The 27,160-nt window shown below is 41.4% G+C and overlaps 1 protein-coding gene and 1 long non-coding RNA gene across 2 annotated transcripts in view; one reads left to right on the top strand and one right to left on the bottom strand.

The window, feature by feature from the left end:
• LOC109261934 (leucine-rich repeat-containing protein 37A2-like) overlaps positions 1 to 27,160 on the bottom strand; it is a 45,007-nt gene that overhangs the window by 4,539 nt on the left and 13,308 nt on the right. The window contains 9 exon segments of the mRNA XM_053893144.1: positions 1,813 to 1,917; positions 2,300 to 3,180; positions 3,183 to 3,349; positions 4,371 to 4,624; positions 4,892 to 5,169; positions 7,194 to 7,312; positions 15,127 to 15,201; positions 15,765 to 15,836; positions 26,564 to 26,644. Coding sequence (XP_053749119.1) covers positions 1,813 to 1,917; positions 2,300 to 3,180; positions 3,183 to 3,349; positions 4,371 to 4,624; positions 4,892 to 5,169; positions 7,194 to 7,312; positions 15,127 to 15,201; positions 15,765 to 15,836; positions 26,564 to 26,644 — 2,032 coding nt within the window.
• Positions 24,630 to 26,671, top strand: LOC128774284 (uncharacterized). Its single transcript, XR_008418836.1, has 2 exons — positions 24,630 to 25,868; positions 26,566 to 26,671. It is a non-coding gene; the product is annotated as an uncharacterized LOC128774284 (long non-coding RNA).

Raw genomic sequence — 27,160 nt, 5'->3', positions numbered from 1 at the left:
CATAGGAATTTAAAACAGCAATAGGAGTTTATAGAACTTCCCAAAAGCAAAAGGCTGCAGGCCACCTCAAGATGCAGAGTACTGACTGGACAATGGCCAATGATTTCTCTTCCCAGAGGTCATGGTAAGTTGACCCCACGCTAGTTCCTAGGCTCTTAGGCTGAGAAATCAGACTCTGATCTCATCAAGAGAGAACGCAATTCTTTCTGCATGGAGGCAATATCACCTTACCAATGTCACAGGATTGATCAAAATCAGAATGTCAGGTCATGACTTGACAATAAGGAAAACATCCATTCCACCCATTCCACAGATAGGGCATCTGTGTCCACATGATTGGGACTCCTGTCTCCTGTGGAGACAGGCCTCTGTGGCACACTGAAGTATAATCAGAAGGCTATTTGGTGAGAAGAGAAGTGGAAGAAAAGTAATTAGCTGAATCCAGTGTTTCATGGAAAGGACGGAGGTAGCTAGATCCATCCATCTGCCCCGCGGGCACAGCCTGGCTGGTGGGCCTGACTCTCATCTGCTGCCTGAGGTGCCATCTCTACTCTTAGGCAAGGCTAGGTGGGCACTGCCCATGTTGGTCTCTTCCTCACCATTTCTATGCTTTTACTACTGACCAACCCTCCAGAAGACAGACATGTTTCTCCTTAGCAGTTAATACATCCAGTCAGGTTTTACTCAAGTCTGATAGACCAGGAAGCCTTACATATCTCTGCTCTGATCCATGACCCTGATATTTCTCTCTTGAGGAGCTGCCTTTTAACAAACTGTTTAGCATATTTTTGTTATCAGGGGAGGGGAATGCGTCACTGCAGACCCTAAGAAATGGTGACAATCTCACAGAAGGACTAGGTCCAGGAGTATTACAGTATTCGGGGAAGGCTTTGTGAAGAAAGATGAACTCGAGTTGGCTTTTGAAGGCTCACGGGACTTCCACCAGCAGAGTGAAATAAAGGAATTTCAAGTGGGCAAAGTCACCAACAAAAGTAGGAATGGGCATGGTCTGACTAGGGGATGGTGAGGGGCTGCTTTGGCTGAAATGGAGGGTTGCCATGACAGATGGCAATATAGATATAGATATAGATATATATAGATAGATAGATATAGATATAGATATATAATAAGCATATGTATATTTGAATAAATATATTGAATATATATTCAATTCATACATAATTGAATAAAAGGTAAACAGGCAAGCTCCAGGAATAGGCAACTGTAATTATGACACGCTCTGAGTAGCCTGATGCAGGATTTTAGCTGCAGGGTTTTAACTGAACCTGTTTACACAATGCCTTGCGAAGTGGAGGAGAGAGCTGTAGGCACATCTAATTAATCAACAAGATGACACTTTTATCTCTAAGCCATGCCCTTTCTTCCAAGATGACTGATAGCTCCATGAGGGTGAAGACTATTTCTCTCTCATCATTTTAGCCAACGAGGAAAGAAATCAGTGGTAGTAGGAGGATGACTGGTGAGTGCATCGAATCGACATCATTTTTTTGAGTTGAAGAAATTTTACTATCATGTCAACTGTGGCCTTCTTAGACCTAATGTCTCAGAACAAGCTAATGGCTTGTTATCTTGGTTACAATCCACAGATGTCTCCCGGCAGTGGGGTTCCTTTTAAAATCCCTGGAATATACTTTGCAATAAAAGGACAAAGCATATCTCAGTCCTCCAGACTGAAGAGGGATATCACGTCGTGATAGGTGGGAAAGTGGCTTTGATTTTCAGTTTGTGGGTTCTGAATCTACTGTAAAGAAGGAATATAGTCTGGGAATCTGAATTAATTGTTGTCCTTACCTCAATGAGACAGAACACTATGATCAAAATCATCACTACTACAGTCACAGATATTGCCAAGATGAGTTTGTTGTTATAGCCATAGCCTGGAACTTCTTTTGTGAGCTAAAAAAAAGGGAAAGAACAATTTTTTTAGAAAACAGAGATAGGATGAAAGTTAACTATTCTTTAACGACTCTAAAACCCCATTCTTTCCGATGAATCGCTTATAGGTTCTTAAGGAATATACCAAATCTAATGTGATATGTAATCTTAATCATTAGCATTTTCTTCAAGACTTGATGTATCTTGTATGTTAGGTCCTCTTTTTGTCTCCTCTGGGAACAGCGGCACTGTTTCCTAAATGAGCAAAGTGGCAGATCACTGCCTTAGCCAAAATTATGTGGCCAAGACAAGACCCGGACTAGGAGCCCCCGGTCCTTGTGCTTGGGTCCATGTCCTAAACCACCTAAATGTCGAGACCCCACATTTGGGGATTTATCCTCACCTCCCTTGACTCCTGCTCTCTCTGTTCACTCTGGACTTCTGTGCTCTCATTGATATAATTCTCATTTTTCCATAGGTCCGTATCCCACTCTGCCTTGGACACCTTTACTTCTTGCTGCTCGCTGAGAAGCTTCATCAGGAGGCCTGTTCTGGAGATGAGCTTGGCACAGGCCAGCTGCACCTGGGTCTCAGAGCAGTCCATTTTCAAAGTCCGGATAACATGAGAAATGAGCCTTCTCACGTCATTGCTGGGGATGAGGGACTGTAGCTGCTGGTTTAACTGAATTTCAAACAGATCACCCGAGGACGAGAGCTTTGACACAGTGAAGCCTGTGGCTTTTGGGGGCAAGCCAGTGCCCGTATTGTGGTATTCCCGTTGTGTATCATTGGTTTGTTTAACGGTCGGCATAGAGTTGTCTGCAGTAACAGTAGAATTAGCAGTGGAAAGATTCTTACGGTCTGTGAATTCAGGGAGGGTTTGTTCTGGCATAGTAGTGTTTCCTGTAGAAATATTTTCTTCAGAAACATTTTGAGCAGTAGTGTTCTCTACAGTAGTGTTTTCTCTGTAAGTTCCTGAAGGAGCAAATAATTCTGGAAAAGGATTTTTCTGAGGACTCAGTTCTCCCGGAGATGAAAAATCCTCTCGTGAAGGGGAATTTATGAGGCTCCTGACTGCAGAGGATGGAGGCCTCTTTGCAAGCAGCTGTCTATTACTGAGTGAACTTTCCTTTCTGGACTTTCGATTCAGTTTGGCCTTGGGTGTTCTGTGGACCACACGGGAGCGACTTTTATGAAAGTGGTGTGTCTTTCTGGGGAGTGAGGCTGGTCTGAAAGCCTTCATATTTCTAACTCTAGCATTTGCATCTTCTAAAACAAAAATATGTACATTGAGTCTTTTGATTCTTTTTTCACGTCAGGTGGGGATTTTGGAGCGGGGGTGGCAGAAGGCCTGCCCAAAGAGTATTGCTTCAGGAAAGAAGAGACCGCTGCCTTGTGCTCATCTACGAACGAAGGCTCTGTATTGAAGGAGCTTCCCACTAATTTGCTGGGCCTGTGCGCCACGGGAAGGTCCCCTGGGGATGGTCTCCTGAGCCTTCTTTCCTTGGGAGCGGGGGTGGCAGAAGGCCTGTCCAAAAAGTATTGCTTCATGAGAGAAGAGACCGCTGCCTTGTGCTCATCTATGAACGAAGGCTCTGTATTGAAGGAGCTTCCCACTGATTTGCTGGGCCTGTGCGCCACGGGAAGCTCCCCTGGGGATGGTGTCCTGAGCCTTCTTTCCTTGGGAGCGGGGGTGGCAGAAGGCCTGTCCAAAAAGTATTGCTTCATGAGAGAAGAGACCGCTGCCTTGTGCTCATCTATGAACGAAGGCTCTGTATTGAAGGAGCTTCCCACTGATTTGCTGGGCCTGTGCGCCACGGGAAGCTCCCCTGGGGATGGTCTCCTGAGCCTTCTTTCCTTGGGAGCGGGGGTGGCAGAAGGCCTGTCCAAAAAGTATTGCTTCATGAGAGAAGAGACCGCTGCCTTGTGCTCATCTATGAACGAAGGCTCTGTATTGAAGGAGCTTCCCACTGATTTGCTGGGCCTGTGCGCCACGGGAAGCTCCCCTGGGGATGGTCTCCTGAGCCTTCTTTCCTTGGGAGCGGGGGTGGCAGAAGGCCTGTCCAAAAAGTATTGCTTCATGAGAGAAGAGACCGCTGCCTTGTGCTCATCTATGAACGAAGGCTCTGTATTGAAGGAGCTTCCCACTGATTTGCTGGGCCTGTGCGCCACGGGAAGCTCCCCTGGGGATGGTCTCCTGAGCCTTCTTTCCTTGGGAGCGGGGGGTGGCAGAAGGCCTGTCCAAAAAGTATTGCTTCATGAGAGAAGAGACCGCTGCCTTGTGCTCATCTATGAACGAAGGCTCTGTATTGAAGGAGCTTCCCACTAATTTGCTGGGCCTGTGCGCCACGGGAAGCTCCCCTGGGGATGGTCTCCTGAGCCTTCTTTCCTTGGGAGCGGGGGTGGCAGAAGGCCTGTCCAAAAAGTATTGCTTCATGAGAGAAGAGACCGCTGCCTTGTGCTCATCTATGAACGAAGGCTCTGTATTGAAGGAGCTTCCCACTAATTTGCTGGGCCTGTGCGCCACGGGAAGCTCCCCCGGGGATGGTGTCCTGAGCCTTCTTTCCTTGGCCATGTTCTCCACAGATGGCTGGGCGCTCTGTTTCCTCTGGATGTTCTGACGTCTCAGTTCTTTTAAGTGCCTTTTCCGTATGCCCTTTGGGCCCTTGATGACCTTTTTCACTCTCAGGAACTTTTTCCCCACACTCTCAACCTCGTCTAGGCTCTTCTCCTGCGGTTGGGCAGTTTCCAATTTCTTTGGAAAGATTTGACGTTTAAACTTGGGACCTAAAAGGCTGGAATGTATAAGCATGGCCATTTTTTCTTTCTTTTTCACGTCATCAACTTTTTCCTGAGTTTCTGCATCTAACAAATTTTCCAGAAAGTAGAGTTTTCTCAGTTTATTCTTGTAAGTTGAATTGTTGGATCCAGGTTTAAGAGAAGGGTCCCCTGTGTCGTTCATCGAGTGACCCACGGGCTTGTCTCCCTCTTGCACATTTGAAAACAGAAGTTTAATGAACGGTAACAGCGTCGATTCTACGTCTTCTAGATTGCCCTCCGAGAAATAAGGCAATATGTAATTCAGTGCACTAATGACATCACTTTCGTCATTGAAGTCTAGCTGCTCGTTCATAAAGGCTGACAAACTGACACGATCTATGTCTGAGGACGCCTTCTCTGGCTCAATAGTCAGCTCCGTGCTGGCGCTCTTCTTTCGAGCTGTCAATACCTTCATGAATGATCCTTCTGCCTTCCTTAGGTATACTTCCTGATCTGTCGAAGAAGAAGAGATGAGTTTTGATAATGAAAGACTGACAGCACAGCTCTTTGTCAATGCACAGTCATACGTCCCAGTCAAGCAAATTAAGAATCAGCAAATACTCGAGCGCCATTTAGAGAGGAGACGAACTCAAACTTGGACCCACGATTGGCAACAACAAAAGGACAAAAAGATGTGTTTTGAAAAAGTAGCTATTTCCTCAGAACATTCCACAGTGTGAATAAGTATATTTAGAGTTATTCCATTGGTCCCTAAGGGCCGATTGCCCAGGCCTCAAGAAAAGCCAAGGCCGGAAGATACTCGGCTAAACTGTGTGCAGCTCTAGTGCGACTCCTGGCATTCACATAGCCCACCCTGTCCTGCTTCGGGGGCAGAGGGAGCGCGAGTCTTCCTCCTTCTACGTCTTCAGTGGGCTTGAGTTCTTGCTACCATCACATATGCCCGGGACAACACCCGTCACCAGCAGGTCCTCATCTGGACACGCCCTCTCCGCCCACCCACCAATTCTTTTGCTTGGTCCCTGCTCCCATATATCGCACCTCCCGTAACATAAGCTCTAGACAGAAAAAACTAAACACAAGACCCGCTAAGTCCACCCTGGTTCTTTGCTTAAATTTGGGCAGAGATGTGGGGTATAGGTTAAGAGATTTTCCAGTTATGAGAGAGATGCCACTGTGGGGCGTTCAAAAAAATCAACGGAATGATACTTGAGGTTTTAAAATGCAGAAGGGATAAAGAAACTTTGGTCAAATGCCTACTTTGCTTTCATTTCCTTTCATTTCCAGATTTCTAGCTTTACTGAGAGAACCATCCAGAGCTTCCAACTACATGAAGGTCAAGCGTACAGCTTGTGTACACTGAACAGCACTGTGCAGCTGGGTTTTTCCAGAAGAATTAAAAGTATTTTTAGTGGTGCTGGTGAGAGTCGGAGGAGGAGGTGATAAAGGTCACGAGAGAGGAGGAGCAGTGGGCTGGCGGAGCGCCCAAAACGGGAGGGGAGACTCGAGTGCTAGGCTAAGGCACCTCTGATCTCATTTTTCCTCGCCTGTCAAAGGAGATAAAAAAAAAAAAAGCCTATTCTGCCCACCTCTAAGGGAGACGGGAGTAAGATAATTGGTAAAACATTGTTTTGGAAAATAAGCAACACCACTTATAGAAGTAGCAAAGTGTAATTTATGCTGTGCCCTAGACCATTGACAGGGACCCATATTCAAGCTATCCAGGTGCAAAAGCACATTTTGGAAGTCACCAAGTTAGTGCCAATAAAACCTAAGAACAGAAAAATACCTAAAAGCACCCGTGTTTTGGATAGAAAAGCTTAAGATTCAGAACAAGAGTTGGACAGCCCAAGGATAGAAGAGCCCTCTCATCCGTTAGAACGGTTGGGTAGCAGCTTCTGGTTAGGGCACAGAAACACAGAGGCTCCAAATAAAACTTTTTCAGAAATCAGCATCACTTGTACTCTTACACACTTATAAAAACAACAAAATAAACAAAAAGGTATCTCCACCTGTCCTATAAGACAAAGGGCACCTGAGACCTAACGCACGTAAAATCAGCTTATAAGCTGTGATGCACTATGTGAACAGGTTTTCATTTGGGGGTAGTTGACTTAATAATGTAACTGAGAATCTGACTTTTAACAAAGGAATAGTTCTTAGAAATTTAGGGATCTGAACTCTGAATGAGTAAAAATAATGCAATGACATCATTAGTTTAAAAATTTACCATTGTTAGGGTGCCTGGGTGGCCCAGTCAGTTAAGCATCCCTTTGGCTCAGGTCATGATATCACAGTTCAGCCCCGCATGGGGCTTGCTGCTGTCAGTGTAGAGCCTGCTTCGGATTCTCTGTCCCCCTCACTCACTCTCTGCCCCCTCCCAGCTCACGCACGTGAATGCTCTCTCTCTCAAAAATGAATAAACATTAAAAAAAATTATCATTGTTGATTAAAAATAAAAGTTAAACCACAAATAAAATAAAAATTTACAAATTTATCATCAGGCAATTAGGACTTACCACAACGTGTGCCATTTGTCAGACATGCACTGTCACAATGTAGCTTGACGGTCTTACAGACAACCTCAATAGTATTTTTAAATTGGCAGAGACAGCAGGCCATACGGCTAGGTAAAATCCTATAAATGGAAACACAGACAATTAAATTAGTGGTAAAGGAGTTACTCGAGTAGGTAGAAGAGGCGGGCCAAAGTCATCACAGGGCTTTGCAAAAAGGAATTCTTGAGGCACATGGCCTGGATGGTTGGGTAGGGACCAGTTGGCCAACTGCTGCTCTTGAATATTATAAATACACAGATAGAAGGACAGAGGTGCCCAACGGAAAGGTAAGGATGACATGGGGTATGGTACCCTTAGAATGAGATAGAGATTAGAACTGGGTGACACTGATCAGTAGTTTAATACACAGGTAACTCCTTCCAAGCCAAAAGTCTCACTTCGGGTTGAGAGCACACAGAAAGAGGGTAGACTTCTAAGAGTTTGAATAAATCTGAAATATGGCCCATACTGAGGATAAAAAGCAATCAACTTTGGCTCAGGTCATAATCTCGTGGTTCATGGGTTTGAGCCCCACATCAGGCTCTGTGCTGAGAGCTCGGAGCCTGGAACCTGCTTCAGATTCAACTTCCTCTCTCTCTACCCCTTCCCTGATCACTCTCTGTGTCTTAAAAATAAATAAATGTTAATTTTTTTTTAAAAAAGCAATCAATCAAAAACTAATCCATAATCTACACAAATGCTACAATTAGCAGACAAGGACATTTAAAAAAGTTATTATAACAGTATTTCATATATGGAAAAAACCCCATGCCTCTCCTTAACTCAATGAATTGTGCAACAACTTCAAGTGGCCTAATATATGTATACTTAGAGTCCACGAAGGAGAGGAGATATAAAAAAAATTTGAAAAACTAATAGCCCCCACATTTCCAAATAAGTAAACCCTATAAACTCACAAATCCAGCAAGGTCAATGAAATCTGAGCACAACATGGATTAAACTACATGTTTAGTTTAATCCATTAAACACGGATAAAACTACACCACGGCACATGATAATCAAACTGGTCAAAGCCAGTGATAAAGAGCAAATCTTAAAAGCAGCCAAAGGAACAAAACCACACATGACACACAGAGCAACAAAGATATAACAATGACAACATATTTCTTGTTGGAAATAATGTAAGCCAGAACTCGGTGGGGCAACATCTTTCAGGCAGTGAAAAGGAGAGGGGGACCAAATAGCCATCAAGCTAGAATTCTATACCCAAATCTTTCAAAAATAAAAGCGAGATAGACTATCTGAGACATACAAGAGCTGGAAGAATTCATCATTAGCAGGCTTACACTGTAGAAATGCCAAAGGAAGTATTTTTTTAAATGTTTATTTGAGAGACAGAGAGAGAGGGCACGTGCAGTATGCGTGTGCAAGGGGGAAAGAGCACTGAGGAGACAGAGAATCCCAAGCAAAGCCCAACGCGGGACTTGAGCTCACAAACTGTGAGATTATGACCTGAGCCAAAATCAAGAGTTGGATGCTTAACTGACTGAGCCACCCAGGTGCCCCTAAAGAAAGTATTTTTAAGCAGAAGGAAAAGGATAGCAGACGGAAATGTGGATCCACACAAAGGAATGAAGAACATTAGAACTGGTAACTATATAGGTTATGATTTCACTTCACTATATGTATGTATATCATTTCACTATATGATTTCACTTATATGTAGAATCTCAGAAAAAAACAAACAAACAAGGGGTGCCTGGATGGGCTAAGTCAATGAAGCATCCTACTCTTGATTTCGGCTCAGGATCTCAGGGTCGTGAGATCGAGCCCTGTGTCAGGCTCCACGCTCAGCATGGATTAGATTAAGATTCTCTTAAGATATTCTCTCTCTCTCTCTCTCTCTCTCCTCTGCCCCTCTCCCCAACTTGTACACTCTGTCTCTAAAATTAAAAAAAAAAACAAACACCAAAAACCATAAGATACCTAGGAATAAACCTAATCAAAGAGGTAAAAGATCTGTATGCTGAAAACAATAGAACGCTTATGAAAATAAATTGAAGAAGACAGAAAGAAATGGAAAAACATCCCATGCTCAAGGATTGGAAGAACGAATATTGTTAAAATGTCTATACTACTCAAAGCAAACTACACATTCAATTCAATCCCTATCAAACACCAGTATTTTTCACAGAGCGAGAACAAACAATTCTAAAAGTTGTATGGAACAAGAAAAGACCCCGAATTATAATGTTGGGAAAAAACAAACAAACAAAGCTGGAGGCATCATGATTCTGGACTTCAAACTGTATTACAAAGCTGGAATCATCAAGACAGTGTGGTACTGCACAAAAACAGACACATAGATCAATAGAATAGAATAGAGAACCGAGAAATGGAGCCACAAATATATGGTCAACTAATCTTCGATAAAGCAGAATATCCAATGGAAAAAAGATAGTCTTCGCAATAAATGGTGTTGGGAAAACTGGACCGTAACGTGCAGAAGAATGAAACTAAACCACTTTTTTACACCATACACAAAAATAAATTCAAAATGGATGAAAGACCTAAATGTGAGACGGGAAACCATCAAAATCCTAGAGGAGAACACAGGCAGAAACCTCTTTGATCTCAGCTAAAGCAACTTCTTACTAGAGACACGTCTCCAGAGGCAAGGGAAACAAAAGTACAAATGAACTACTGAGGAGTGCCTGGGTGGCTTAGCGGGTTGAATGCCTGACTCTTGGTGTTGGCTCAGGTCGTGATCTCAGGGTCGTGGATTGAACCCCGCATCAGGATTCTCTCTCCACTTGAGATTCTCTCTCTCCCTCTCTCTCTGCTCCCCCCCATGTATACATGTATGTGTGTGTCCATGTTCTTAATTAATTAATTAATTAATTAATAGGGGCACCTGGGTGGCTCAGTTGGTTAAGTATCTGACTTGGCTCAGATCATGATCTTACAGTTCGTGAGTCTGAGCCCCGTGTCAGGCTCTGTGCTGACAGCTTGGAGCCTGGAGCCTGTTTCAGATGCTGTGTCTCCCTCTCTCTCTCTGCCCCTCCCCTGCTTGCACTCTGTCTCTCTCTCTCAAAAATAAACGTAAACAAACAAACAAACAAACAAACATTTTTTTAAATGAATTATTGGGACCTCATCAAGATAAAAACCTTCTGGGGCACCTGGGTGTCTCAGTCGGTTAAGCTTCTGACTTCAGCTCAGGTCATAATCTCACGGTTTGTGAGTTCGAGTTCCGCATCGACTCTCTGTTGACAGTGCGGAGCCTGCTCAGATCCTCTGTCTCCCTCACTCTCTGCCCCTACCCCACTCTTGTGCTCTCTCTCTCAAAAACAAACATCCATTAAAAAAAGATAAAAAGCTGTACAGCAAAGGAAACAATCAACAAAATTAAAAGGCAACTGATGAAATGGGAGAACATATTTGCAAATGACATAATCTGATAAAGGGCTAGTATCCAAAATATATAAAGGACTCAACACCCAAAAAATCAAATACATAATCCAGTTAAGAAAAGGGCAGAAGACATGAATAGACGGTTTTTCAAAGAAGACATCCGGAAGGCTAACAGACACATGAAAAGATGCTCAATATCACTCATCATCAAGGAAATACAAATCAAAATCACAATGAGATACCACCTCACATGTGTCAGAATGGCTAAAATTAATAACTCAGGAAACAACAGATGTGGAGAAAGGGGAACCCTTCTGCACTGCTGGTGGGAATGCAAACTGCTGTAGCCACTCTGGAAAACAGTATGGAGGTTTTTAAAAAGTTAAGAATAGAACTACCCTACAACCCAGCAATTGTACTACTAGGCATTTAACCAAAGGGTACAAAAATGCTGATTTGAAGGGGCATGTGCACCCAATGTTTATAGCAGCACTATCAACAATAGCCAAAGTATGGAAAGAGCCCAAATGTCCATTGATGGATGAATGGATGAAAGATGCGGTATATATATATACAATGGAGTATTACTTGGCAATCAAAAAGAATGAAATCTTGCCGTTTGCAACTACATGGATGGAACTGGAGGGTATTACGCTAAGTGAAATTAGTCAGTGAAAGACAAAAATCCTATCACTTCACTCATATGAGGACTTTAAGAGACAAAACAGATGAACATAGGGAAGGGAAACAAAAATAATATAAGAACAGGGAGGGGGACAAAACAGAAGAGACTCATAAATATGGAAAACAAACTGAGGGTTACTGGAGGGGTTGTGGGAGGGGGGATGGGCTAAATGGGTAAGGGGCACTAAGGACTCTACTCCTGAAATCATTGTTGCACTATATGCTAACTAATTTGGATGCAAATTTTAAAAAATAAAAAATAAAACAAGGTAAAAAATAAACAAAAAATAAACAAAAAACCAAATGAATGAATAAACAACAACAAAAAAGAGAAAACACTTGTAAATATGGAGAACAAACTGGGGATATGGACAAAATGAGTGAAAAGGGTTAAGAGGTACCAACTTGCAGTTATAAAATAAATAAGTCACCAGATGAAAAGTACAGCATAGGGAATATAGTCAATAATACTGTAATATACTTATTGTGGTGAGCATTTCATAATGTATATAATTGATCACTGTGTTGTGAGCATTTCATAATGTATATAAAAGATCACTGTGTTGTACACCTGAAACTAATTTAATATTACATGATCTATATATACTTCAATAAAAGAGATAATTGAGGGGCACCCAGGTGGCTCAGTCAGTTAAGCATCTGACTTCAGCTCAGGTCATGATCTCATAGTCTGTGATTTCAGGCCCCACATCAGGCTCTGTGTCTACAGCTCAGAGCCTGGAGCCTGCTTCAGATTCTGTGTCTCCCTCTCTCTCTGCCCCTCCCCCACTTGCACTCTGTCTCTCTCAAAAATACAAAAATAAAAAAAGATAACTGACTATTTAAACAAAAAAAATAATATGGTGTGCTAAAAGTAAAATGTATGAAAACAATAGCACAAAGGTCAGGAGGGGAACAATGGAAGTACACTATTTATTGTAAGGTTCTTATACTATTCATGAAATCATATAATATCATTTGAAGATAGACTGTGATAAGTTAAACATGAACACTACAAACCATTAAACAGCTACTAAAATAACAAAACCTGAGTTGTAACTATTTATCCCCCCACCAAAAAATAATAAAACGTACTAAATCAACCCAAGAGCAGGAAGAAGAAGAAAAAGAAAAAGAAAAGAAACAAAGAACAGATGGGATACATAGAAAAGAGTAGACAGTAGCTTTAAATGTAAGCATATAAATAATTACATTAAATATAAATGGTATAATCACCTAATTAAAAGATAGAGTTGTCATACTGGATAAAAAAGCAAAAGCCAACTATATGCTGTCTATAAGATTCATCTTCAATACAAAGATATAAGTAGGTTAAAAATATGGAAGAAATTATGCTTTGCTAACACTAATCAAACGAAACCTTGAGTGGCTATATTTACTATAGGACAAAGTCAATTTCAAAGCAAAGATATTACCAGGGATAAATGAGGTTATTCCATTGTGATAGAAATGTCAACTATTAGAAAAGACATAACTTAAAAATTTATGTATCTGATAATAGAACTTCCAAATATATTAAGGAGAATAGGAAAGAGAGACACATAAGCACTCAATTATAGTTGGAGATTTCAATATCCCTCTCTCAATAATTGACAGAAAAAATATATAGAAAATGAGTAATGATACATCAGACTTGAAAAATACTACCAACCTACTTGACCTAGTTGACATTTATAGAATACTCCACACCAAATCAGCAGACTACATATTTTCTTTCAAGTGGACACATAATATTTATCAAAATAGGCCATATTCTCATCTATTACCAGAATTCATTGGCTATAAAACAAGCCTCAATAAATTTAAAAGGATTTCAGTCATCCAACATATTGTTCTGTGACCACAATGGAATTAAATAACAAATTAACAGATCTGTAAAATCTCCAAATATTTAGAAACTAACCAACACACTCCTAAGTAACCCTATTGGTCAAATAAGTCAAAATGGATATTAGAAACTATTTTGTACCAACTGAAACTGAAAACACAACATGTCAACATGTGGGATGTTGCTCATATAGTATTCATCTTCCCCAGTGTCCACTTTTAAGAAACTAGAAAAAGAAAAGGAAATTCATCACTGAGTAAGGAGAGAAAATGGAATGATAAAGATCAAAGCAGAAATTTCTGAAAAGGAAAACAAAAATAGAGAAGTCACTGTAATGAAAAGGCACTTTTTAGAGAAGATAAGTAAAACTGATAAACTTCTGGCCAGATTTATCAAGAAAAGACAAGAGAAGACACAAATTATCAATATCAAAAATGAGAGGAATGACATCACTACAATTCTACAGATACTAAAAGGATAATAAGGGATTATTATAAAATACTTTATGTCAATAACTTCAAGATGAAATAGATTCCCTGAAAGACATGAACTACTCAAAAAAATAAAGTATGTAATTTAAGTAGCACTATTACAAAAATAAAATCTGTAGTTTAACACTTTCTCACAAAGAAAGCTTCAAGCCCACATGGCTTCACTGGTGAATTCTAGCAAACATTTAAGGAAAAAATAATGCCAATTCTGCACAAACTGTACTAGAGAATTGAAGAGAGGGGAATACTTCCCAACTCAATTTTAAGGCCAACATTCACCTTATGAAAAATAGATAAAGACATTAGAAGAAAGGATAGATAGAAGATCTCATATACTGCTGGCTGGAATGCAAAATGGTACATCCACTTTAGAAAACAGGTAAGCAGTTTCTTAAAAAGTTAAATATACACTCAGCATATGATGTAGCAATCCTGCCATTAGGTATTTTACCACCTGCCCCCCTCCCCCAATGAAAACATATGCTCACACGAAGACCTGCATGTAAGTGTTTTAAGCAACTTTATTCATAAAGGCCAAAAAGCTAGAAACAACTCAAATGCCCATTAACTGATGAATGCATAAACAAACTGGTATATCCTCACAACTGCAATACTACTCGGCAATAAAAAGGAAATGAACTACTGACATGTGCAAAAACATGGATGAGTCTCTGGGGTGCCTGGGTGGCTCAGTCACATAAGTGACCGACTTTGGCTCAGGCCATGATCTCATGTTCCGCAGGTTCATGCCCTGTATTGGGCTCTGTGCTGACAGAGCCTGGAGCCTGCTTCGGGTTCTGTGTCTCTCTCTCTCTCTCTGCCCCTCTCCTGCTTATGCTCTCTGTTTCTCAAAAATAAATAAACGTTAAAAAAGTTAAAAAAAAAACAAACATGGATGAATCTCAAAAGGATTATGCTGAAAGGAACCAATCACAGAAGACTGCATACTGTATGATTTCATTTATTTATTTTTTTTAATGTTCATTTATTTTTGAGAGAGAGAGAGAGATGGAGTGCAAATGGGGAAGGGGTAGAGAGACAGGGAGACACAGAATCCGAAGCAGGCTCCAGGCTCTGAGCTGTCAGGACAGAGTCCGATGCAGGGCTTGAACTCACAGACCGCGAGATCATGACCTGAGCTGAAGTCGGACGCTTAACTGCCTGAGCCACCCAGGTGCCCCTTGTATGATTTCATTTATAAGACACTGTAGAAAAGGCAAAACTATAGGGACAAAAATTAGGTTGGTGGTTGCCAGGGCTGGTGGTGAGAAAAGGGGATTGGCTGCAAAGGCACATAGGGGCCTTTTGGGGTGACAGAAACGTTCTACGTCTCAAATGTGGTGGTGGTTACATAACTACACGTTTGTCAAAACTCATCAAACTGTATGCTTAAAAAGAGTAAATTTTATACCTCAATAAATCTGACTTAAGAAAACAATAAAACAAATCTAAGTAAACAACTAAGTGAAAATACACATAAGAAAAATCAACTTACAGTGTTTCCAATTCAACGGTCATCATGAGGATGCTCTCAACTGTTGTAAGTGACACCTGTGTTGATCCCATGTCTCTGAAGGAGAAAGCCCAAACATGCGTGATTTGAACCCAAGGATAAAAATTCTGTACCTAAAAAGATACTTAGCAACATGTGATTACTTCAATTCTGGCTTCTTTGTCAAGTCAGCTCAAGAGTTTTCTTGCTATGGACAATAATTTCAGAAAGCTCCCAATGAAGACATTTTATGTGCATCATCAAATTAATCACCTTGGTGCTCAACAGTACAATCCTTTTTACTCTTATCCTCATTTTCATTCTCAATTGCATCCACCTCTCTTGATTAGTCTTTTTTTCTTTTAATATACACCTTACTCCACTTTCCACTTTGAGATAAATGGTATTTCTACCTACATCTACAAGTCCCATGTCTGTTATGTGTTCTTCAATACTACTCCTTCCTCTGCAGGCTATCTTGCCCATATACGTTTTTTCTTTGCTAATAATGCTTATTTCAATAACCCAGTTAAAATTTAAATTACGACTTTTTAACCAAAACGCAAAATACTTAATCTTTTGATGACAACAAAAAAGATCAGAAATCATCTCATGAGCCATGAGATTGTTGCAATACTTACAAATATTTTAATGCTGGCAACTTAAAAAGATAGGAATCTTCAACAGTTGACAGAGGGTTACGACTGATAATTCTGAAAAATGCAATGGAATTAAAATTATCTGCATTTCCAGTAATGACTACCATGAAAGTTTATGTTCATTTTGGGGGTATGGAACTGGAAGGTGAAAACTAATCATTTTCTGCCTTTGCCTATAAATCACCCTTAGATTCTGTAAAGCACTCTTCCTTTGGGAACTACCCAGCTCTCTGGACGATAAAGTGGAGAACAGAAAGAGGAAAAAAAAAAATTTTTTTTTTTACGTGGACAGCAAAGCAAAGATATGCCAAAGAACTTTTTGGGCTGAAAATCCTAGAAGTGACTATGCTGGTAGGAAGCCCAGGCTCTGTAGGAAATACTGTTTCTAGTGTCCTCTGTAATTCTAGGTGCTTTTCCTTTATCTCTAGAAATGTAAAAAATTCCACAGTTTAAAACACCCGGTTAAAGACAAAAATAGGACCAATTCCTCAGTTTGGGGGCCAAAGACAAAGGGATTAATCTAAGAGGAAATGGTGAAAGCTATACCCCCACCATGTGTATTCTCCTATGACAGCCTTTGTTAGGTGGCATATGATCCCGTTTCCTTATCCATCTCCTGGACTGCCAGCTCCTTGAGGGCAGGGACCATACTCTATTGTCATTTTTGTCCCTGTGCCTGACAGAGTGCTTGTTATTTACTAGTTACTTAGTGAAGGCTTGTTGAATAAATAACTTTTTGTCACTGCTTGACACAAGTTTTTATTCCAAAATGCCGAGTAGATTTTCTTCTCAGTTCTTTACAGCAAAAATAAAGTGAAGGAAACAGGAAGAAAGAAAAGAAAATCTGCCTTTAGGTTGACTCTGCTCAAGAATCATCACTGTACTTTTGCAAAATTATAAGGATAATCATCACAACCAATACTATTGAGCCATAGGGCATCTGTGATCAGCATTTCACATTTAAACCTCACAATAACCTTATGTGATAGATACATCATTACCCCATTTTACAAGTGAGGAAACTGAAGTACAGAGAGGTTGTATAATTTGTCCCAGTTTGTCAAGCCAGTCAAGAAGCAGAGCTGGAATCTGAACTCAGTTCTGACTCCAAAGCCTGTATTTAACTTGTATGAAAAAAAAAAGGGGGTTTAAAATAGCCGTTACCTTAAACTTAACTTTGAGAGCATTAAATATAGAAACACTTTGCTGAACTTCATCTCTCCATCTGGGAGAGCTTCTCTAAGAATTACATTTTCTATTTTTATTCCTTTCCTCTAATCATCTCCCATGATTAAGGATTTAATTAGCCTGTGATCATTGAGACTTTAGAGATTTCATTTTTTATTTTTGTATTCTATTTTTTGAGAGAGAGAGTACAAGAGTATGAGTGAAGGAGAGGCAGAGGAAGAGAGAGAGAGAGAATCCCAAGCAGGCTCCATGCCCAGTGCAGAGCCTGACATGGGGCTTGATCCCATGACCGCAAGATCATGACCTGAGCCGAAATCAAGAGTCAGGCAGTTAACTGAGCCACCCAGGTGCCCTGAGACTTTAGACATTTTAAAGCCCTGTTACAGGTGAATCAGTGAAAATGAGAAAGGAAGGACGTCTGAAAATTCATCCTTCCGTAAAAGCAACAACAACAACAAAAAACTAGCAAAAATGGTCAAAATCAACTTTCTCAGAACTTTGGAAATTTTAACCAATGGGCTTGCAGCAACCCGGAGAGCATTTATTAAAGAAAAAATTACTAATTTCTATGAGAACAGTGAGCTCTGTTGTTTTAACTTGTCCTCAACCTCTGCTCTCCATCGTGATGGTAGCCTTAAAAATTGCCCACATCCCAGGGGAACAGAATGGAGCTCAAGTTCCTTAAAGCCTCATTCCCAAGGAACAAACTGTCATTGTTTTACCTGTCTAGTGGGGTCCCTAAAAAACTTCACTTGAAAGCCTTGCCCTTGACCTCACTGAGAACTGCACAGTGCTAAAATAGCCTCTTCCCAAGGGGCATTTTTTGAAAACAATTATAGATAAATGTTTTAATCTGGCAGCTATGTGAGGCAATTGATAACAAGACAAAAAATAGCCTAAACAAAAAGCCTAAAAGGAAAAAGCTGAGAAATGAGATGTCCATAGGGACTTTGAAATGCTCCAACATCTTCCTGGGTAACTAGAAGACCACAAGACATATTCCTGGGAATGTAGAAAAAAAACCTTAGCACTAATAAATGAGTTCAGCAAGGTTACAGGACACAAGATCAATATGTAAAAATTAGCTTTATTTCTATACATCAGCAATGACTATTCCAAAAATAAAATTAGAAAAACAATTCCATGTATAACAGTACTCAAAAGAACAAAATACTTAGGAAAACATTTAACCAAAGAAGTGCAAGAATCACACTAAAAACCACAAAACGTTGTTGAAAGAAATTAAAGAAGATTGAAATAAGTGTAAAGGTATGCCATGTTCACGGACCAGAAGAAAATATTGTTAAAATGGCACTATACCCCAAATTGAACTGTGGTTTCAGTATAATCCCTATCCAAACCCCAACTGACTTCTTTCCAAAAATTGGCAAGCTAATTCTAAAATCTGTATGTCAATTCAAGGGACCGAGAATAGCCAAAATGATCTTTTTTTTAAAAAAAAAAGTTTATCTATTCATTTTGAGAGACAGCGAGCATACACACCCGTGCAGAAGAGCAAACATGAGCGAGTGTGAGTGGGGAAAAGTGTGAGCAGGGGAGGGGCAGAGGGAGAAGGAGAGGGAGCATCCCAAGCAGGCTCCATGCTGTCAGTGCAGATTGCAACACGGGGTTCCATCTCACAAACCATGAGGTCATGACCTGAGCTGAAATCAAGAGCCGGACACTTAACCAACTGAGCTACCCGGGTGCTCCAAAAACGATTTTGACACGGAACAACAAAATGGGAAGACTCACACGCCCTGGTTTCAAAACCTACTTCAAAACTACAGTAATCACGGTGTGGTACTGGCAAAAGAACAGACATGTAAGTTGATGGAACAGAACTGACAGTCCAGGAACAAATCCTCACATTTATGGCCCACTGATTTTCAACAAGGGTGCCAACACCATTCAACGTGGGAAGACTAGTCTTTTCAAATGATGCTGGGACAACCGTATATCCCCATACAAAATAATGTAGTTGGATTCCTACACTTCACACCATATATAAATATTAACTCAAAATGAGTCAAAGACCTAGAAGGAAGAGCTCAAGCTATAAAACTCTCAGGAGAGAAATCTTTATGACCTTGGATTTAGGCGACGGTTTCTTAGACATGACACAAAAAGCACAACAAACCAAAGGAAAAATAGATAAACTGGACTTTATTTAAAAATAAAAAAACAACCCAAAACTATCATATGTCTGATACAAGTCTAGTATCCAGAACATCCAGAATATATAAAGAACTCTTAAAACTCAGTGAAAAGACAAATAATCAAATGTTTAAATGGGTAAAGGATTTGAAGAGACATTTCGCCAAAGAAAATACATGAATGGCCAATAAGCACATGAAAAGATGCTCAATGTCTTAGGTCATTAGGGAAATATAAATCAAAGCTACAATGAGATAGTACTCTACACTCACTAAGATGGCTATGATCGAACAGAGAGACAATGATAAGTGGTAGCAAGATTTGGGGAAACCAGAATCTTCATACATTGGTGGGAATGTAAAATGGTGTAGTCACTGTGGAAAACAGTTCGGCAGTTCCTCAAAAGGGTTAAATATAGAGTTACTACATGACCCAGCAATTCCACTCTTAGGTATGTACCCAAGAGAATTAAAAACATATGACCACACAAAAACTTGTACGTGAATACTCATAGCAGCATTATTCACAATAGCCAAAAAGTCAAAATAATCCAAATGTCCAATAACTCACGAATGGATGAACAAAATGTGACTGGAGCACCTGGGTGGCTCAGTCGGTTAAGCATCTGACTTTGGCTCAGGTCGTCATCTCACAGTTCATGAGTTCGAGCTCTACATCAGGCTCTGTGGTTTTGGATCCTCTGTCCCCCTCTCTCTCTGCCCCTTCCCCGCTTGTGTGTGCGCTCTCTTTCAAAAATAAATAAACATTAAAAAAAGGAATGAAGTACTGAAACATGCTACAACCGGATAAATCTTGAAGCCAACAAGCCATGTGAAAGAAACTAGACACGCATTTCTATGAAATGTCCAGAATAGGCAAATCCATAGGGGCAGAAGGTAAATTAGTTGTTGCCAGGGGCCTGGGAGGAGGGGGGAATGGGGAGTAAAGGCTGATGGGTATGGTATTTCTTTCGAGGGGGGCAATGACAATGTTCTGGAATTAGCAGTGATTATTGTCTATCAAAGTATACCATTGGACTATATACTTTATAATGTTGCATATTCTATTATGCGGACTATATCTCAATTTGAAGAAAAAAAAAAAAAAGAACCATGTTGTGATAAATAGAGAACCAGTTGCCAGAAGATCAAACATGTTAGTAGGTGGAGAAAAGGGGAGCGAAGATTCAAACTCTTCCACAACGGAGGTCAGAGGGAGTTAGCGGTGCGGCTGGGAGCCATGCATTTTTGTTCTTGCCTTGGAAACTCCCCTATTCTTCCTATTCCAGCCCCTTCTTCTACGTTTTTTCAGGCCCATTAACATGTCGGGTTTGTGTAACACTAGTTAATATCCAGTCAGACGATGTTATGAAGAGAAAGAACGTGAGTGTCACATGTCTGGTTAAACACAGTTCCTCAACCTTGAGGCTCCGAATGTCCTTTGGCTTTGAAAAAATAAAAATGGCATTAATACCTACAAGCTTACTGGCGGGCTCTGTGCAAGTAACCTCTTCCACGTGTGTGTCTTCCCCTGCCCACTTCTCCCCCCCCCCCCGCCCCTCCCCCCTGGCTCCCTATTAAGAAAGACTATGAGGAATTATGCAGCCAAAACAATTTAGTAGTTTGTTATCCTTCCCCCAACTATCTCAGTGCTCTACCCCCACTGTCCCCCCCTCTTTCCTGGTAGCTCACCCATGGCCTTATACCCATCGGCTCGGTGCTTCCTCTTACCCAGGCAGCCCTCCTGCTGAGATGAATGCCCTGTGTTTATCTGTAGTGAAAACAAAATACAGGCCACTCCAAGTTATCCTATCTCCTCCTGTCTTTAGTGCCGCCTTCTCTTCATGGAGCTATTGTGCCTGAGCCAAGGGGAGAATGAGAACTGACCCGACAGGTTACATCTGCTGGACCGACAGCAATTGTCTTTCCACAGACTGCGATACGAACGAACGGTGGACGCTGCACTAGACATCATCTCCATTTCCGTTCAATTCCCTCATTTTACAGATAAAACGTGTGCTGACTCAGTCTATTGGCTTTTGGATATTCGTGGGCTTATCTTTATGGGAGTAAAACATAACAACAGTTATCCTCAAAGACTGTCTCATAATCAAAGTTGAAGAAATACTGTTCTAGATATTTTTTTGTTTTTTAAAAAACTCTATCTTATTTGAAGAGGAAAACTCAAGTATTTTTGCAAAAGCTTTCCGTTGCAGAGCAACGGGACAGACTAAAGGTAGCTCACAAAATAAGGGAACATTTCTTACGTGTTATTTTTTTTTTCTCCAAATTCTTCTACAGAGGTCCAGACAGATGGGCTACGTTTCCTTTCTATTAACTGAGGAGACAGAGAAGACTTGAGGACTGAAGCTTGTCACCACTGTCCTGAATGTACTGAAATCCTAACAGCTTTAGCTGAAAAAATGTCCAAAGCAGGCAGTGAAAATACATTTCAAATAGGACAGACTCCAAACTCTCTATGCTGGAATCCCAAGGCATGGAGGGAAAACTGGCTCCTTGGAGGAAAGCAGTTAAAGAAATAAGTAGAGTGATCTAGACCCTATTCCAGTATGTTTGAAGTACTTGGGGATAGAATAACCCCTTTCCTTTATTCATCTACATAGGTTCATGAGCCATGAGAACATGACTCCCCATGCGAAGCTCCTCAATACAAGACATCTAACGGCATCACGTAGATCCTCTCTCAGGGGTTGGGCGGGGGGAGGCGCGAAGCCTAAAGAATCTGAAATGGTGAGCCCATGTTTTAATTCAAGTTCTGAGAACAGCCTTGAAGAGGAGTTTCTGGCAGTGAGGAACAGCCCAAGAAGCAAGGGCCCCGGAATCAGGCAGACCTAGGTCTGAATTCTGGCTGTCACTTCCTGGTGAAGGGACTTAAGTAACGAACGTCTCCGAGTCTTTTTAGCAGCATTTACCTCATAAGGCAATTTGAGGATTAAAGGAAAGAGCATGTGCAAAGCACCTAGCATAAGGCTGGGCACAGAGTGGGTGCCTAGCAGTGACGATGTGATATTTGCACCAGGCGGTGAGCAGGAAGCCTGGGGATGCCCATAGGTGGCATGGCCAGGAGCTCCCGAAGCATAGGGAAAAGGAGCTCCCTGCTCGAAAGGTCCTATTCCAGTGAGAAGCTGACTCCAAGGGACGACGCCCAAAAGGCCGGTTGTCATTCAGGTCCTACCTAGTGCCAGGGAATGCGGAATTGTATTACTCGCGAAGCTTCTTAAGTGGTTCTGTCACTTATTGACAGTGTGAACCTAGGCAAGTCACCCGATGTCTCTGAGTTTCAACTTCCTCATCCCCGAAATGAGGATGATACTACCTGTATCACAAGAGTTGCTGGAAAAACGAAAATGAAGTGCCGTGTGAGGGGCCACATCCGGAGCATTTCCCACGTGCCAAGCTCTATTCTAAGAGTTTAAGACACACTGTCTTACTTGCAGCACAAGCGAAAGGTCTCAGCGTAGTGCCGGAGCGCAGTAAATACCTAACAGAGGTAGGTATTAAAGAAATGATATGGGGCAGAGGAGCAACTACCATGCTTCCCAGAGAAAGAAGATGCCTTGGCATATACGTGGGAAGAATCAGATGCAGCTGGGAGAAGAAAAGTAACAGTTGGGTATGACTATCGCAAAGCTTCTGAACTACCACACACGGAAAATAATAAAAGTTACCCTAAATCACCCCAAAAGGACAGCCCTGAGTTGTCATCTTCATCCTTAACGTTGATGCCTTTCTGAATCTGAGAAGAAGCTGCCAGGATTTCCAGTACATACCAAAAAGCGATGACAATATCCTGAAGTGTGTCAACTTGTGTGGGCACGCAGCCGTCTAAAAGGAAGCAGATGGCGGTTGACTGGGGGAGCGTTAGGGCGTCTCTGTGACTGCGGCTCGACTTTGCCTTCAGAGGGTGGCCACACCTACCTCAACGATATTCTCAACAATAATTCAAAAGGGGTAAGGCTTAGATTTTCCTTATTCTCCCTTAGAGCTTATGTTCTTGGCACAATACTGATGCGCCACAGACGAGCCAGCATGTGAATGTGCTCTATCCCGATAAGGTACAGCCTTTCTACATCGTAGAGTCCTTCGGCTTCTAAACTCATGGAGCTCGTACTGTTAGAAGCAATGAAGTGAATTTTTTAAAATAAGCCATCGGTCTGCACCTGTGTAGGTGAACGAAGGAGAAGCACTTTAAAGTCAGGAAAAAAAAAGTATACTGAACATTTAGGATTATCAACCACTGTTGGTTTTCCATAATATATTTCATTCCTGATTTCATCTGAAAGAAATAGGATTATTACTACCATTCAAAAAGTGGTACCTTATTAATAAACTCTTGGCATGGCTTTGAGGTGGATTTCAGATTCAAAATAGACTTTACCACACCGCTAACGTGTTCACTCAGTGTTTATCAATAACTTAAGAGGCTTCATTCAAAAAACTTACTGAGATAGAATTACCTGAAACCCAGGGGTGAATCGAGGCCTTGTAGGGTCTGGACCTCATCTACTTTGGGAAATCCTGCCTCATCAAAACATGCAAAATTATGCGTACAGGAACTGCGAGGGTCCCTCCCAAGACTTCGGAAGGGGCCTATGTAAGTGAGAAGACCTGAAGTTTAAGCTTCAGTCAGTTCAAGATAAATCCACCTCAGCTGGGGCCCAAAAGGTTTACAAACTTATTTAATGCTGGAGAAAATATTGTTTCAACTTATAAACACCCCAGTAATTAAGTCACATAGGTAATAACGTGACTGAATTCATGGGATGGCATCTCCCTTGCGCATGCTCTCTTTCTCTCAGAATAAATAAACGTTAAAAAGAAAAAAGAAAAGAAAAGTTTGGCCCCAAACAAGGAGCCCAACCTCCAATACACACTTACTGTACTGTGATAATTTTTTGGAAGTTAACTGTGAATTCGTTTTAGTAGTACAGCTCTATTCAAACCACATTGAAAGGGCGGGCCTACGCCGGCTGACTCCATCTTGTTCTGTGTCCTTCACCTTGACCACACCTCCTCCCCTTGAGTAACCCCCCCCCCCCAACTGCCTAACAGCACTCTTCCCCAGGACCCTTCCCCAGCCAATCAGCTGAGGCCACAGCCATTACCTCACCAACTGCCCCTAGGCCCCCATAAAACCTTTGTCCTTTTGAAACTGGCTCTCTCTCCCCGGTATCTCACCTCTGCATCAGTGCAGGTAGGGGATTGAGCTCGAGCTAGCTCGAATAAAGGCTCTTTTGCTTTTACATCGGACTCGGCTCCCTGGCGGTATTTGGGGATCACGAATTCTGGGCATAACACACATGACATGAGTATTAATTTATTCTCAATACCAGCTAGCTCTGGTTCTTTAATTACCTTTTTCTGTCATGTAAGATCGATGAGGGAGCATGAGGCAAGTTGAGGGCAAAATACAAGTTAGCACATGCCCCCGCCCCAGGTGGGATATGTGTGATTCTGGCTGCTCGAGGACAAAGGAAAGGAAAGAAAACAAATGGTTAACTGATAAGAGATCTCAGTCGGGCAAGATAGGAGTTTCCATCAGTTTACAAATACCTTAGTAAATTACAAGAAAAAGGCAATCTTATCAATAGCCTAATCGCCAGAAACCTACAGAATCAGCTTCCTGGAGCCCCAACATCACCCCTCCATAGTGATATGGGGAACAAAGGCAAGAAGGAAATCTCAGGTAAAATTAAATTTCCTTATAACCTGCAGCCTATTGACAGATACTTGAGGCAGGCAAATAAAATATTTCTCCAGGAACTCCCTACTGTCTTAATGCTTTGCTAGAGGGAAAAACAACCTTAGCTTGACAATAGCAAGGCCTCTGGTATCTTAGGAGTCCTCTTTCACATATCACAGTCCCTCTGGAGACTTCCCTTTTGACTTGACCTCCCAATTCCATAGCATATAACCTGTCACTCTTCACAACCCCAGTGCAGTTCTTTCTGCCCACGGTCCTGTCCCTGTGCTTTCATAAAATCGCCTTTTTGCACCAAAGACATGTTCAAGAATTCTTTCTTGGCCGTCGGCTCCCGACTCCCCACCATCTCCCCAAAACTTCATCAAGATGAACGTGAAAACTCAACACAAGCAAGTTGTTGCCTTGTCCACGACAAATCTTTTCTATTCCACAACCATCCCCTACTTTGTCACCCCCTAGCTCGTTACCCTGCTGCACTGATGCCAGCATGGCTCACATACGTTTTCCCATCAACGGCCATCTTTTTCTCCTTCCAGTATGAAAGATTCTTGGGGACAGTCCCTGTGTATTCTTTGTACCCCCAGTACTTAGTACACTGTCGACACAGAGTGCGCGTGGCACTGAGTGTTTTTCAATGAATTCATTCATTGTTATCAACGGATTCCACCCTATTTTGTCCTGTATTGCCTACATAACTATGAAATTCAGATTCTTAGAAGAGACTCTCGGTGTTATAAGATGCTTAGTAGAGGTGGTGAGTTTTAAGACATTATATTGACACCACTAAAACCTCTTGGTGGAGAAACTCAATGAGCCCGTTCTCTGGCATGCCGGCAAAACAAAAAACTGACCCTCAGTATTCTTTCCCCAAGTTAGGCATCAGCAAATTAATGAGAGGAGAGAGGAGGCCCCTGCTCTTGGGCACCCGCAGGAACTTACTCCAGCTCCGGACACACCGTAAACACTTTCATCTAATGGAAGATAAGTTGTGAAATCGGATTTCTGAACCACAAGACAGTAAGACAGTCTTTTCCAGCGTCTGCTTTAGAGGAGGGTCTTCAACCTTGAGTCTAAAAATCCCCCTCAGGCCACTGAACATGTCCAGTATGATTTGCTTTTTTACAGAGAAATCACAGAATTTTCCGGCTGAAAGGGAACAACACACTTCTTAATTGAAGAGTGGTCAGGAAAGAAAACACATGGAGAGCAGTGCCCTGTGGCAGGCATTCAGGAGGTCTTTCTGCTTTCCTGATGGCTCAAGAAGCACCCACACCTTTTGCTGCCTGGAGAACTCTGTGCTAAACTTCGTTCTTTGAAGTTCTCTTTTGCATAGGAAACTTGCACATGAGCAGGAATCAAAGTTAAATTCAAAAGTGGATTTCAAGGACCATGCACACCTTGGGGAAGCATCACTGTCACGAATTCCCATGATAATACTGACTTGGGTGTTACTTGCTTGGGGCTTTCATTGCCCACACAAAGCTGGGTACGAGGGAGGGCAGAGAGTGCCATTTAGGAGTTAAGACAAGTCCCTTGGCCTCTTTGTACCTTAGTTTCCTCATTTGAAAAAAAAAAATGGATTTTAAGACCTACTTTCCAGAATTCATACTGGGTTTATTAACACACACCTAACCAATCACTGTATGATATTTTTACATGTAGTTTTTTTTTGTTTTTTTTTTTTACATGTATTCATTTTCTATTTCACTTACAGCTTGTGTAAAAACGGCATTCCATGCCAGGCCTGAAATGTTCCAAAGCTCAGTTCGGTGAGTAAATTGCAACGAAGATTTCTACACACACACACACACACACACACACACACAAAAAACAAGACACAAACAAAGAGAAAAAAAAGATATTCTTTCAGAATATTTATCCTTTGGCAGTGATTCTAATTTATAGATAATGAAACATAACCACAATACTCTCTCCATACACTAAAGAAATCTCACTATGAAAGATACTTGCCTTTTTAAAAAAATATTTGCATGAAAGATTTATACTTTCATGTTTATACATGTGGTGCATTAGATACAAATCAGTAAATGCTCAATAAATACTTGTGTTAAGTATTTTTTTCTAGAGAAGTAAGTTTATTTCTCTAGAAAAACGTTTCACAACTTTAGCACTGTTGAGATTTATGGTTGGATAATCTTTGTTATGGGGGGGGGGGGTGCTGCCCTGTGAACTGTAGGGTGTGACAGCAGCCCTGGCCTCCACCCACTAGATGCCAGGAGCACATCTACAGTCTGACAATCAAAAATGTCTCCAGACACTACCAAGTGTCACCTGGATGCAAAATCACC

The sequence above is a fragment of the Panthera pardus genome, unplaced genomic scaffold, assembly GCF_024362965.1.
Source record: "Panthera pardus isolate Hobbes unplaced genomic scaffold, ASM2436296v1 HiC_scaffold_3, whole genome shotgun sequence".
Taxonomy (NCBI): Eukaryota; Metazoa; Chordata; class Mammalia; order Carnivora; family Felidae; genus Panthera; species Panthera pardus.
Note: the sequence above shows the minus strand (reverse complement) of the source record. Positions and strands in the feature narration are given on the sequence as shown.